Source organism: Portunus trituberculatus, chromosome 7 (genome assembly GCF_017591435.1).
Source record: "Portunus trituberculatus isolate SZX2019 chromosome 7, ASM1759143v1, whole genome shotgun sequence".
NCBI lineage: Eukaryota > Metazoa > Arthropoda > Malacostraca > Decapoda > Portunidae > Portunus > Portunus trituberculatus.
The window spans coordinates 1,608,190-1,622,872 of NC_059261.1; the positions used below are offsets into that span (position 1 = coordinate 1,608,190).

The 14,683-nt window shown below is 48.5% G+C and overlaps 1 protein-coding gene across 1 annotated transcript in view; it reads left to right on the forward strand.

Moving 5' to 3' along the window:
- Positions 1 to 14,683, forward strand: part of LOC123519295 — a 17,757-nt gene extending 3,074 nt beyond the window's left edge. Inside the window, exons 2-5 of the mRNA XM_045280464.1 lie at positions 6 to 144; positions 2,510 to 2,779; positions 11,479 to 11,886; positions 12,061 to 14,683. Coding sequence (XP_045136399.1) covers positions 6 to 144; positions 2,510 to 2,779; positions 11,479 to 11,886; positions 12,061 to 13,710 — 2,467 coding nt within the window. The 3' untranslated portion in view covers positions 13,711 to 14,683. The remainder of the gene's footprint in view (positions 1 to 5; positions 145 to 2,509; positions 2,780 to 11,478; positions 11,887 to 12,060) is intronic.

The following is a 14,683-nucleotide window of genomic DNA, read 5'->3' on the forward strand; positions in this document are numbered from 1 at the left end:
CCCAGTGATGGTGTCGAGGCTTTGCTGGGACGCGGCGTCAGCCCTCACGTGTTTACCCCAGACAACCTGATGCCAGCCGATCTGGCACAGAAGGCAGGCCATCGCCCAGTGATTCAGGCACTGCACGCCCACCAGTGTCCACAGGTGTGTGTGTGTGTGTGTGTGTGTGTGTGTGACTATATATGTGCGTGTCTGTCACAGTAAGGGCTGCACTACAGACACACAGACAGCGAGAGAGAGAGAGAGAGAGAGAGAGAGAGAGAGAGCACTGACACGCCCAGCATAAGCTGCTGTGCTGCATACAAGGTACAGCTGTGTTAATATAGTCCCTTACTGTTGTACTCGCGGCGGTGTTACCTCGGTGACTTTCTCTATACCACAACACATCAGTGGATCATCAAGGAGCCCATTCCTTTTTCTGATACATTCTTCTTAAAGAATTTGTGGTGCCGAAGCATCACCGAGTCAGGGAGGGAAGGGTTTCCCGCCTCTGTATAGCACACTCCTTCTGAGTTGGCTTCCTAACACCCAACAGTTGCTTAATGCCGCAATTATATAACCTAATGATGGGTTCCAAGTCAGCTCCTAACCACGACTCACAGCCATACAGAGGCGTGGACATAAGTGCCGCGTCAAACACCCTCTGCTTCACCACGAACGGCACATTGTTCATTGTTTCCTTTAACACATGCCAAACATTTGATAGGCTGACTTATTTTGATTTTAGCGTGCACCTTAACGGTGGAGGACACTGAGCCGTCAATCGTGAAAGGCGCTCCGAGGTCCTACATGTACATTGAACAAGGGGCGATAGTTAGTCTGTGGTGTAGTAAATAAGGTGGTGAGCTTGGGATAGGGCAGACGTCCATGCGTAGGTTCGAATCCACCACGTGCCGTCTTGAAAATGTCATTTGTTGAGTGGTTTAAAGTTATATATGTATACATGTCACCCTAATAACCAAGTTCTAGGTGGAGGTGTAATTGCCTTACACTAAACATGTACTTGGGTGGTGATATGGGCCCTAATATGGGTAACACTATAAATAAAATTGCGTGCGCCGCTAAAGGGTGGAGCTGACTTCTCATATTCTTCATGTATACCTACACCAGCTATAAGCTGACAAAAGAAAATCATATTCTTCATGTATACCTACACCAGCTATAAGCTGACAAAAGAAAATCCTAACGGGTCCGCGTCACCACCTAGCTGTACCATGGACAACGAAAAGCTTTGTCTTGGCTTCATTGATAAACAAACAGTACTCTCTGCAAAAAGTCTGACACCTTCACTTTCTCCACCACCCTTCCAAGAGTACAGTGTCGTCCCATCAACATTAAGGTATGGAGCCAACCGAGGAACCCGTCAGGCGAGCACGTCTGTTGGATTCATTTGATAAATTCATTCACGAAACAGGATGAACCAGTGACCAGTATGTGGCACAGTAACATATCATGTAATTTAGTAATGGAATTAATGACATTTATGTCTTTATAATTGTTCGTGTCTGATCTGTTATTATACCTCTTTTTAAAAACAGCAAATATTTTATCTCTAACCCCATGACGCAGGGCAAACTTCGGACATAAACGCAATATTCAACACAGTTGTTATAGTAAGCAGTGACACACACACACACACACACACACACGGCCCGGTAGCTCAGTGGTTAGAGCGCTGGCTTCACAAGCCAGATGACCGGGGTTCGATTCCCCGGCCGGGTGAAGATATTTGGGTGTGTCTCCTTTCACGTGTAGCCCCTGTTCACCTAGCAGTGAGTAGGTACGGGATGTAAATCGTGGAGTTGTGACCTTGTTGTCCCGGTGTGTGGTGTGTGCCTGCTGGTCTCAGACCTATCCCAAGATAGGAAATAATGAGCTCTGAGCTCGTTCCGTAGGGTAACGTCTGGCTGTCTCGTCAGAGACTGCAGCAGATCAAACAGTGAATTACACACACACACACACACACACACACGTAGTGATTAGCACGCTCGACTCACAACCGAGAGGGCCAGGTTCGAGTCCCGGGAAACGGCATGGCAAATTGGCAAGCCTCTTAATGTGTGGCCCCTGTTCACTAGCAGTACATAGGTAGGGGATGTAACTCGAGGGGTTGTGGCCTCGCTTTCCCGGTGTGTGGAGTGTGTTGTGGTCTCAGTCCTACCCGAAGATCGGTCTATGAGCTCTGAGCTCGTTCCGTAATGGGGAAGACTGGCTGGGTGACCAGCAGATGACCGAGGTGAATTTACACCAGGAGGAGATCGTGAACACACACACACACACACACACACACACACCAACAGATGACCGTGAACACACACACACACAGTGGAATACGTCGCCACAGCCAGTAGTGAATATTTTAGTTGTCACGGAGCGATACTTTGTGAACACTGCGCCAGCCACCACTACAGTGACATGTTACTCTATCATATTATGTACAATACATGTAATGTATGCCTGTCCCTGCAATGCCATTACCATCTGGGCTTCCCTTCTCTCTCTCCGGCAGGGCGGCGCGTCTTCCAACCAACTGTACAAGGAGCTGCTATCAACAGTCACTCGCGGGGACCACGTGCAGGAGGTGTCCCGCCTCCTGTGTAGGGGCGCCCCAGTAGAGTCTCGGGGTGGTCGCTCCGCCCTCAAACTGGCTGTCACCACCGACCGTCCACGTACTGTCAGCCTACTGCTGGCGAGCGGCGCCTCACTCTCTGCCAGCCTACTGCAGGACGCTTGGCAGAGCCCCAACGTGACCCATCAAGTGCTAGCCACCCTCACCACCGTAAGTATTAGTGTCCTGCCTTGCCTGTGTCCGGCATTGCCTCACACTGCAGTGAAGCCACATTATGTATCTCAGCCGGCTTGACCCATCGTTTTTCGCTCATATATCCGAAATGACCATTCACATCACCATGATATATTAACACGGCCTAATTCACACCCTGCCCTAATTTCTGACGCTATAGTGCATTCACAGGTATATTTAATTACGGCGCTTACTCTTGACTTCAAAAATTAATGTGTCGTAGCCGACACCCGTGAAGTGACGTCATCACAAAGTACCTTGTCTATCCCATCCATCCATCCCCTTCCCTCCTTCCTCCCCATTTCCTCTCTCTCTCTCTCTCTCTCTCTCTCTCTCTCTCTCTCTCTCTCTCTCTCTCTCTCTCTCTCTCTCTGAAATACAAGTATTAATTATTGAATACCATGCACCCGGAGAGGTGATTCGATAACAAGTTTATACATATGATGGCTAGGGAAATTATGACTATAACTGGACATGCATTTTATTTCATTCCATATAAACAGTTCATCCTCGTCATCGCTGTCCATGGTGATGGTGACGGGTTCCATATTTTCATGTATGCTGTCCGATGGCCAGTACTCTTCTTCCAACGATCTGGACCTTCTCACAGCACCCGCCCACACCTTGGTTGCGATAACCTTTGCCTCCTGGAGCCGCGCTTGCAGGTCTGCCTGAGTGAACCGCGCTAACGTTGAACGCACATGTTGTTTCATGCAGCCCCATACTTGTTCGATGGTGTTTAAATCTGGCTGAGTTGGTGGCAACCAGATGACCTCATGAACCCATGATCGGATGATTTCGTCTGCCGTGTAGCGTGATTCGGGCCGGTTCTCCTTGCAGATCAGCAGCAACTCGGGTCGCGTAGCATGTGGTGGGAATGGTAGGCTGCGGCACTCCAACCATTTCACGATCTCCGCTTTTCTTGTGGTGGGGCAACGGGTCTCCTCGGTCAGCTGACTGTGGTAGGGAGCGTTGTCCAGCACCAGCACCTATGGTTCAGCGAGCGCCGGCAAAAGCTGTGATGTCAGCCAGCGAATGAATAAGACGCTGTTCATTTCACCATGGTAATCTCCTGTGTTGTTCTTGGCAAGTAGCACAGAAATGATTCATCAATGAATCCCTCATCTGTGCCACGTGCTACTACCTCAAAGCGCTCATCCTCCCCAGGGGGCACTTGACAGCTGAATGTGGCACTGGTGTTAGGCTGTGTTGTGTCCACCCACTCTTTACTGTGGTGCATTCAGGTAGTAAACCAAGTCTCATCAACGTAAACCACCTGTCTCCCCTCCTCCTGATGCTTCCTGAGTGATCGAAGAGCGTTAACATGACGACACACAATATCTAAAGTTTCCTTCTTCCCGTACATTTTCTTTTGTGAAGTTTTGTACCTGAACCCCATGCTGTGAAGCAATCGCCGCACCGTGGTCTGTGCAGTTTCTTCCGGGATGATATCCGCCCTCTTTAACTCTTCACTAAACATACCAATAGTGACGGGCTGTTTGGCAGCAAACTTGTTGTGTACATGCCAGCGAATGGCACCAATGGCGAAATTGTCAAAGACGGCCGTGGTGGGGATGGACGTCGGTGTTCCAGACGATGTTGCCGGGGGAGTGGCTGTAACGGGCGGTGTTGGTGACCCAGAACGCGAGCTCTTGCTGCGTTTCACCATCATCCACACAGTACTCACACTCATCCCCATGGCCTCTGCGACACGGTCATAAGGCCTGTGTGGTGAAGGGAAACCTTTACAATATATTTTTGCATGCCTATGATATTTCATATATTGGCCCAATTATCAAATTATCGTTTCCAATGCAGACATTACAGGGATGCCATTGAAAACTTCATTGACAACGATAAGAAATAAATAAATGTTTCTTACCTGTCCAAACTAAGGCGTACTTTCTTGGCTGCTTTCTCTCTATTGAAATAGTGTAAAAGTCACAATGCAACTACGGTTATACAACCACACCTGCAACGTGGCATGTTGGACATGGCAGCAATGTGCCACTCTCGTCATACCAGGATAACGTAAATTATACTGGGGGATGGGAGGGTGTTAGGAAACGAGTGATAGTGGGAGAGAAGAGGAGTATGAGATGGACGAGGTACTTTGTGATGTGTTATGACATCATAACTTCACTTGTTCGAATTACTTCACGGGTGTCGGCTACGACACATTTGAAGTCAAAAGTAAACGCCGTGATTAAATATACCTGTGCATGCACATAACGTCAAAAATTAGGGCAGGGTGTGAATTCCCGAAGTCGGAAAGCTGCCAAATTCGCCAGATAACTTAATTTAGCACATATAACTCGGTATGCTGGAAAAAAAATTTTACGTCATATATGTGCTATCAAACTAAGTAATAAATTATTAGGAACAATATTAAGCAAATAGTAATAAATTCAATACCCTCAGTGACCCCCCATTTCCATGAAGTTAGCTGGAATCCCATGTTTAATGTAAGTGGCCATCCTCCGACTACTGCCGTCACCACAACTGAGGGTGTGGGAGGCATAACCCCGCAGCTCAGGCACCCTTGGCCCTACCTCCTGTAAGGCAATAATGTCAGGTTTATGGAGAAGGACATGAGAGTGTAAGTCAGTGAAACGGGCATGTAGACCATTGACATTCCATGTTAGGGTGCGGAAAGTCTTACCGTTCATCGCGATTGTGTTGCATCTGTGTCTTCAGGCCATCCACTTCCTGCGTCAGGCGAGACATCTGCTCCATCAGCATCTGCATGGCTGCCATCAGATGTCCCTTGTCTGGTTCGGGGCTGGCAGTCTTCAGATGTCCCTGGTCTGGCTCGGAGCTGGAAGTCTTCAGATGTCCCTGGTCTGGCTCGGGCCTGGCAGTCTTCAGGGGTCCCTGGTCCGGCTCGGGGCTGGCAGTCCGGACTGGGATTGGGCTGTGGCACCGCTTCTTCTTTCGGTTGACCAGTGTCCATTCACCTGCATTATCCTCCTCACAGTCTGCCACAGGTGACTTGCTCTCTGAAGCAGGGGGAGCAGGGGCCATCCCTGAGAGGCTCCGGGGCTGTCGTGTGGCTCCCTTGACTGGCTTGGCGGGGTATCCATCCTCGGTGTGGGTGCAGCAGCAGTTGCACATTGCCCTGCGGCCTTGTCCTTTATCGTGGGTGGGTCACACAGGCTATGCTGACACACGGCACTCTCTCCTTGGCCCTGTTGAGCACCGCTGGCTAGGGATGGGGTTGGGGCCACAGTGGAGGTCTCACTGCATACTGTGTGCTGCTGGTTCTTGAAGGCGGCAAACTCGGTACTAAGACCAGAGACTGTTGCAGTCAGATTGTCCACTTTGGCGACTAGTGTACTCACCAACGCCATTAGCTGCTGGGTAGCGTCGGTGCCAGGCAGTTCCTGAGTGATGCCTGCCTGGGACACTGTGTTTAGAGGCACAGGGGGCACTGTAGCAGTGCGCTGCGGCAAAGGTGGTAACACGGCAGGTGTGGTTGAAGTGCCAGCGGTGGGGCAGGAAGGCTGGGACAGGTGAGGGGCAGCGGCCGTGAAGGAGGGCTTCGTTGCCCATGCGTTGGTCTGAGGAGGTGGAGCCTGGCGGAAAACAAGCCTGGGCCGACTCACCTCATCCTTGGCAGGCTCCCTTTGGGGCCGAGGCCTGACAGTGCAGACGGTGGAGTGGGCGTTGTGGTCACCTCCACAATTGCAGCAGTGAGGAGGGATTTTGGTGCCCTCCTTGATCTTATCCAGGCTCTGTGCTGACTTATGGGGCCCAGCACAGTACCTGCAGCGAGGGGCAGACTGGCAGCGCCACTCCTTGTGTCCCCAGTGACTGCAGTGGCGGCACAGGTCAGGTTCAGGTGTATACCGCTCCACACGCCGACGTCCAAGGCCCAGGAGATTCACCTCAGTGGGCACCTTGCCTGTCACCACTCCCAACAGGTGGGGCCTTGCCATCTGCCCCACCATCCTCCTCTTCAGCCCATGGAATCCAGCTGGTACCTCTATCAGGTTGACATTGATGTGGGTCGCCACTCCATGGATAATAACAGGGTGAGTGCCATCGTCGCCAGGGCACTCCATAACCAGGCCCAGAAAGCCCTCACTCACCAGGGTGGCGTAAAAGGAGGAGTCAGTACTGACCGTTATATAGGGCTGGTTCCGTCCCTCCTTGTACAGTGGCTGCAGGTCTGGATGTTGTTTCAGCAGGGCAGCAAACCAGCTGAAAAGCTCACTGGCTGTCTTCCCATGGCCAGCAGGGAAGAACAGACGACGCCTTTGTTTACGGTCCGAGGTGGCCGGGGCAGGTTCATCTCGACAGGGAATCTGGTCAGCAGCAGCATTTCCCTGGTGTTTTTCCTTGCCAGATGGTGCAGGACGAGGCTCCTCAACAATCTCCATGTCCTCTAGGGCTGCTACGCCTACCTCCACCTCAACAGTGCCTGCGACGAGCATAGTCCTTTGTGCTGGGCCCACGTGGGAAGCAGCAGGCTTTGTGGCGGGGGCACCACCAAGCCCAGGCATGGATGCTTATTTTCTGTCTTCTGGCTTATTTCTGGCTGGCAAAACGGGCCTAGACCTCCCTCAGTAGCCACTGAGTAGGCGTGATCACTCCAAATCACTTCTGATTTTCTCTTGTAGGGGCTGCAACTCATGCAAACACGGAGTAATAATTTTGACGTCCTTCCAACTCAGCGGGGAGGACGCAACTGAAAAAATAATGGAATGCCAACAACATCTGGTGTTCCCAGGCGGTCACCCATCCAAGTGAGTATTAAGCTTATAATAACAGTTTTGTAGAGTGTGTATTACCAGATCATATGAATTATGTTAGGATAAACACTTGGAATTAATGTTTTGCAGTACAAAGACTCAATACCTCAAGATTTATTATAATATGAATTTTAGAATGTGTGTGTCTTGCGAGCTGGCTGGCTGTATACCGAGTCGCGTATTAAAACAGCCAGCGATCAATGGCAACCCAAGAATATCCGACGTCGGGATGTGAGTTAGGCCGTGCTAATATATCATGCTGATGTGAATGGTCATTCAGAATGTTGCCAGCATCCTGGTTAATGTTTTTCTTGACTATATTCAATATCGTATTTACCAAAGTGTTGTACTCCCAAGCGTTGGTGTTACAGTAAGCTCACGGTGTTGCTTAAATCAGGTAATAAGTTGATGTGTGGAAATTATAGGGAAATAAGTATTGCGGGCACACTAACCAAAATTTTTGCCTTCACTCGTTGTGTGGTGCAGTGACGTGCAGTGTTGCAGTGTTGGTTGAAGCCACGTCGATGAACCATGCACCCAGATACAGATACTTGTTACAACACTGCATCTGCATCCCACCAATGTTCAAGCTCTGCCTGTCGTTCTTGTCACCGTTTATTACAAAGAAATTGGTTTTCTTTTCATTAATTATCATTCCGCTCACCTTACAAAATTCCAAAACAGTAAGTAATCTTTTTCAAACACATTTTTCAGGAAGTCGCAAGTACTACAGCGTCATCCATTATCAACAACACATGTAAACTACCTAGGAAACTATCTCTCTCTATAGATATTTTTTATCATTTGCACTATCTTATCAATTTATATACCAAACAATAAGCCCTTGACGGACACCCACAGATGCTATAGCATCTATTATTGCAGATGTCAAGATGTTCTTAGTGCAAGTGTACATTGCTTTTATAACATGCAACATTTCTTTCCCACATACTTATTCTTTTAATCTCTCAATTAATTTATCTCTGGGAATTCTGTCATAATCTTTGCTAAAACCAATGAAAAGTACATAATATAATTTTTTTATAACTATCATAGTCACAAAGTGATCTTAAGGACACCACATGTTCCAAACAGCCCCTTCCTTTTTGGCCACCTGCCTGACATTTATCAATGTTAATCCAAAGTTTTAATTTGTTGAATACCAATGTGCCAAAAATTCTGGTTAGTGTGCCTGTAATACTTATTTTCCTATAATTTCCACACATCATCTTATTACCTGATTTAAGCAACACCGTGAGCTTACTGTAACACCACGCTTGGGGGTACAACACTTTGGTAAATACGATAGTGAATATAGTCAGGAAAAACATTAACCAGGATGCTGACAACATTCTGAATACACCAGGACATATTCCACACTAAGTCTTGTTCACATTCTTATTACAGTTTATCTGACTTCGCTCCTCACACGTAAAAGGGTCATCTAATACTGGTATATAAGGTACCGTGCTAACATCCCAACTGGAATTTGTTCGTGCATTTTCAGGATTCAACAAATTTTCCAGGTTTTCTTTAAAATGAGCTTCATTAGGTGTTTCATCTATATTTTGATCAACATTTCCTTTCCAATTAATAGATTTCCAAATCATTTTCGTATCATTGGTTTCTAATGATCTTTTCCACCTTGGCTCCAGCAAGTCCCAAGCATTGTTGATAGTAACTTGTCGTTGTCGGGTTGGTCACTCTACTAGAAGGAACAGCGGCAGTAGCAGCCGCCGCTCTTATGATGCGGCATCCCTCAGTTACCGCTGCCTCCACATCACATGCCTCGTTCATTTCTGTCAGTATCGGTGGTGGTGTCTCTTGGATCTTGGATTTTATCTTTTGTGCGTATACTGCTGTTTCCCCAGTACCGATGCCCTGTGCAGTAATTCGTCGGAAGACATAGCCTGTCTTGCAGCCATGGACACGGTGACACAGAGTGGAGCGTGGTCCGATCTAGGTACAGATTGATCCACCCGGAGGTTTGTGATCATGTCTATACATGCATTCTTTATAATGCATCAGTCGATTTCAGATAGCCAGTGATCACGTCTCCACCTCCAAATATGTTTCCGTTTCTGTAAAAGTGGTTTGCTACTGTCAGTCCGTTATTGTTACAGATGTTTAACAATGTCCTGCCGTGTTCGTTGACCACGTTATTCCGTACGCCGTGGTATTGGTAGTAGTTGCCATTGTTGTCTTTGAACTGTGGTGTTGCCACGTGTGCATTGAAGTCACCCAGGGCTATGACTTTACCTTGATCATCCATGTGTTTAGTGAGTGCGCTATACTGTATACTGGGCTGTAATAAGGTGAGTCACTCCGCCTAATTTCAGCGTCTGCAAACACGATAATACCACCCAAATCTGACCTTCTTCTGTTTCCACTTGTATCACACAGTCCATTATTTTACTCTTCACGAAAATTATTACTCCCCTGTGTTGGCCTTCTCTTGATACATTCTTGTAAATGCTAAATCCCGGAACACTCACTTTAAAATACAACTTCGACTCTAGAATCCAGATAATATGAAATTTAAGAATAAACATAAGTATATTCTGCTCTTGAAGTTTATCTTTTAAGCCTGAAATGTTCCACGAGCATAGCTTTAAATCACGGAGGGGGTAAGAACTTAGACAAAATGAGGTATAAACCTATCAGGCACCCCTACATCTCGCAACAGTACACGATTTTTCCAATCATACTCTATGTTCACTCCAACACTTCCTGGTTTTTCTTTTTCTTCTCTTTCTCTCTTCCTTAGGTGTGTACTTTCTCTCCTGACAGCGGGATGTATGTCTTTCTTTAGGTATATTTTGGACAGTGTTTGGTTCGCATTTTTCAAGATTTTTCCCTGCGCGTACAATAATGTCTCTCTGAGTTTGATAGTTCACATTGATGTGCATAGCCCTCATGTCTGGTCTTCCGAGTCGCCGTGCCACCCGTCCGCGTTGCTCTAATGCTGCATCGCACCTTGTTGCCTCCATCACCTTGCTAATCGTTTCCTCATCCGTGCTGCCAAGCTCGTCGGCTTATTCAGAGATTCCAGTTATGATGAGGTTTAACCTGCGATCTTTACTATCAAAGTCTCCAAAAACAGTTGTTGTTGGTGTATGATTTTGTATGCATCGTCCAGTCTCTCAGATAAGCTAGCCACCTGCTGCTTGATGGTAGCCAGCTCCCTCAGTGACTGCTTCGTACTTTACAGCTCTGCAAGTAGTACTGCATTCGATAGTTCAGGTTTTCTTGTCTCCTTGATGATGAGTGTTGCCAAAGTCTGCTTCAACTGGGTATTTTTTATTCTATCTACACTACTTGGTGTCAATGAGCAGACAGAATCAACATTTGTTAAAACATTTAAGTCTGCCATTCAGGTGGGTGTACTGCTCTGGTGTGGTTGCTATGGACGCGTTACTAGAGCGCACTGCGCATGCGAAGAAGTGACCCACACGACGAGAGGGGGTGTTAGCCAAGCACCTCTAATATTGAAAGATTATTTTTGGGGGTGTTAGCCAGGTACCTCTAATATTTAGGGGTTAGTTTTGGCTAAGTCCAACTTGTTTGCGTCACAGGTTTTTACATAAGTAGGTTCTAGCAACACTTACACACCTTTTCACACGAGCAGTGCTTCTACAACACTTCTCTGGAGTGTGTATTTAGCGTAAATATGTGCAGTTTTTCTACTAACTATTTAACCTTCACGAACGCCCTCTACACACACACACACACACACACACACACACACACACACACACACACATTGCTTAGTCGTGTAGTGTAGGAAACAGTAACCTTCCACCTGCCCTGCTTCTGTTCCTCTTCCTTCCCTTACCCCTTGTCCAAAGCGAGGCTGAGAGGCCAGACGTGCAGGGGTGTTTGCGTGCCCTGCCTGATGTGCCAACCCTCACTGTCTCACAGGCCTACTGCTGCCGGCTGCGTGCGGAGCAGCGTCGTCTGGTACAAGTGAGCGGCGTCCTTGTGGATGGCATCAAAAGTCTCCTGGAAGACATCGAGGGGGATACTCCGTGGCAGGCTGCCTGGAGAAGGGGCGAGGACACTAACCGAGCGACTCTCAGCGACCTGCTGGCAAAGGCCGCAGCCGCCAACTGCCCACTGACTGCATCATTCCTACACAGTGCAGGAGCGTGGCTTTTCTTTACCCCAGCCTCGGGCAGCAGTGCCCTGCATGCCGCGCTGGACGCCGGCCACCAGGACATGGCCGAGTTGCTAATCATGGACTTCGGGGCCTGCCCCTACGTGCCGGACTCCGGCGGTCGCCTTCCCCTCCACATCATGACCGACAAAGAGCAACAGCAGCTGGAGCAGGTGAGGCTGTATATATATATATATATATATATATATATATATATATATATATATATATATATACCCCCAGCTACGATCAATGACCTCTCTCTCTCTCTCTCTCTCTCTCTCTCTCTCTCTCTCTCTCTCTCTCTCTCTCTCTCTCTCTCTCTCTCTCTCTCTCTCATTTCACAGAGGCTCTTCGAGGAGGAGCGGACGAAACTGGAGGATCTTGAGCTTCGCCAGAAAGCAGATCGCGAGAAGGCGGCGGCACGGACCGCGCTGGACGTACAGAGAGTTCTTTTCAACCCCCACAAGAAGGGCGATGTTCAGACTGTGTCCTCAGATGATTGCCGCGCCTGTCTGTTGCTGGCTGTGCGGAAAGGTCTGCTACAGCTGACATATCTGCTGCTGCGGGAGGGTCGCCACCCACTGGACGATGTGCTGGACAAAGCATGCGGCACTACCGCCCTTCATGAGGCAGCCTCGCACGGCGAGGACAGCTGCGTGGCGCTGTTGATGAGCGCCGGCGCCAAACTTCAACAGTGTGACACCTATGGTCAGACGCCCGGACACCTGGCCGCCATGTTTGGCCACACAAAAACTTTTGACTTGCTGGCCCAACAAGCTGTGCAGGACCCTCCTTGTCGCGCGGGCACCACTGCTAAGGAAGTGATGCGAGGATTTCAGGCGTATCTGCAGCTTTATGAAAAATATGACGGTAAGCCTCTGATCCCATCTGAACGTCGTAATCCCGACAGCGTCACGAAGAAACTTATGAAGCAGATAGAGGTTAGGAAGCTGCAGCAGGAGGCTCAACGAGTGGCTGTTGACTTGTCACGAGGCGAGGCCCTTGAAATACGTAAGGTGGTGATGGCGGAACTGAAAGCCATCATGGATAAGGTGTCAGCCGCGTATCCCACCTACCAAGGCGACCTGAGGCTGGCGGGCAGCTCTCGGGACGGCTCCAAGTTGTACGCCCCCGACGAGTTTGACGTAAATATCGTTCTTCACGAGGACGGCGTGGGAGTAAATGTTAGTGAGAGAAGGGAGGAAGAAGCCCTGCTGAAGGGCAGGTTAGAGATATCTGTAAAGACCAACAACCCACACCTTCAGGGGAATAGTTTCATGGCCAGTCTGTACGAGAAGGTGCACCGCTGCCTCACTGGCCACACCCTGCTAGATAAAAGACTGAGCCTGGTGCCGCCGGGCCTGACCAGCACGCAGGTGGGCGTGGGGATCGCCCTGGCGTGGCAGGGAAAAGAATACCCCCTGCTGCTGGTTGGCGTGGACCTGGTGCCGGTGCTGGAGGTGCCGTGGCCGAAACAAATCCCCAGACCCTTCCTCACTCCCGCGGACACCACCACCATACAGCTCAGTAATGCCGCGGACGCCACATGGCGCTGCAGCTTTGCCTTGACAGAGGCAAAGGTGCTGGAGACGTTGAGCCCCGTAGAGCGCCAGGTACAGCTGATGGGAAAGGTACTTCTTTCCCTCCTGAAGGCAGAGCCCTGGATGCCACGTCACAAGAAGAGCTTCTGCACCTGGTTTGACACACGGGAGTGGAAAATTCCTGTGCCGAGCGGGTTCTGCTTCAAGAACGCATTCCTGCGGTGGTTGGAGCATAGGAGGTGTGAGGGTGGCAAGCAGCTTGAGGCGGGGCGGGAGGAGGACCCTGCCAGATGGATGGCGGAGGTGTTCAGACTGATGTGTGCAAACCCAGAGGAATCGCGAGAGCACCTGGCAACTCTGAACAGCTCCGCCTACTTTGGAGGGGACTGTGAGGGCCGCAAACCTGGGGACGGGGCGCCCATCATTGTGCAGTGTCTGGAAGAGGACCTGTAAAGTTGTGGTGTGGCTCAGCTGACCAATGAGATCAGAGCCAAGACAGCCAGGGAGCGGTGAGGAACAATGCTGGCGCTGCACCTCTGCATACTGAAGATGTATCTCTTTGGTGACGATCAGCAGTGATTCGATCGTGTCACCCTCTGTACACCTCTCCTTCACACACACACACACACACACACACACAGGTAGATAGATAGATTGGTTATAGGCCACAGCAGTACAATGATTACCTATTACTTATTACTTTTTTTCATATTACATAAATACATTTTGGTGTGAAAGATTCGCCTTTTTTGTGTAATAAGAAGTTGTATATTAGACTGATGGAGTGGCCATGGGTTCTTGTTTGGGTCCTACACTAGTGAACGTTTTTATGTGTTTAAATGAAAATGATTAGTTTGGTGATTGGCCTTCCTCGTTTAAAGCTGCTTACTTTCGTAGATATGTAGAGGATTATTTTGTGCTTTTTAGAGACTCCACACACATTCCGTTGTGTTTGGTGACATTAATTCTAGGCACCCGAATGTAGAATTTACTTGTTGAGTGGAGAACAATGGTGCTCTACATTTTCTGGATGTACTCCAAACTCGTGTGGATAATATACTTCACGCCACTGTCTACCTAAGCCAACTTTTATTGGATTAGGAATAAATTTCCCTTCTTTTGTGCCACAGCAATTAAGACATTGTTGTATAGATAGAGGTTACAGCCTAACTTCCTCTTGGGATTTATTTGACAAGGAGATTAAGTTTCTTACTATTTTTTTTTCCTTAATAATAGTTTTCCTCGTAATGTTATTAACACAGTTATCTCAAAATTTCTTGATAGCAAATTTATCAATCCCTCTCGCCCTTTTCAGGCTCCGGTGATAACAAAAACTACATTACGCTACACTTTTATGGTCACTTGAGTTACCCTATCAGGAAAACTCACACTACTTCTTTAAAAACATACTATCCTCAAACTAAAA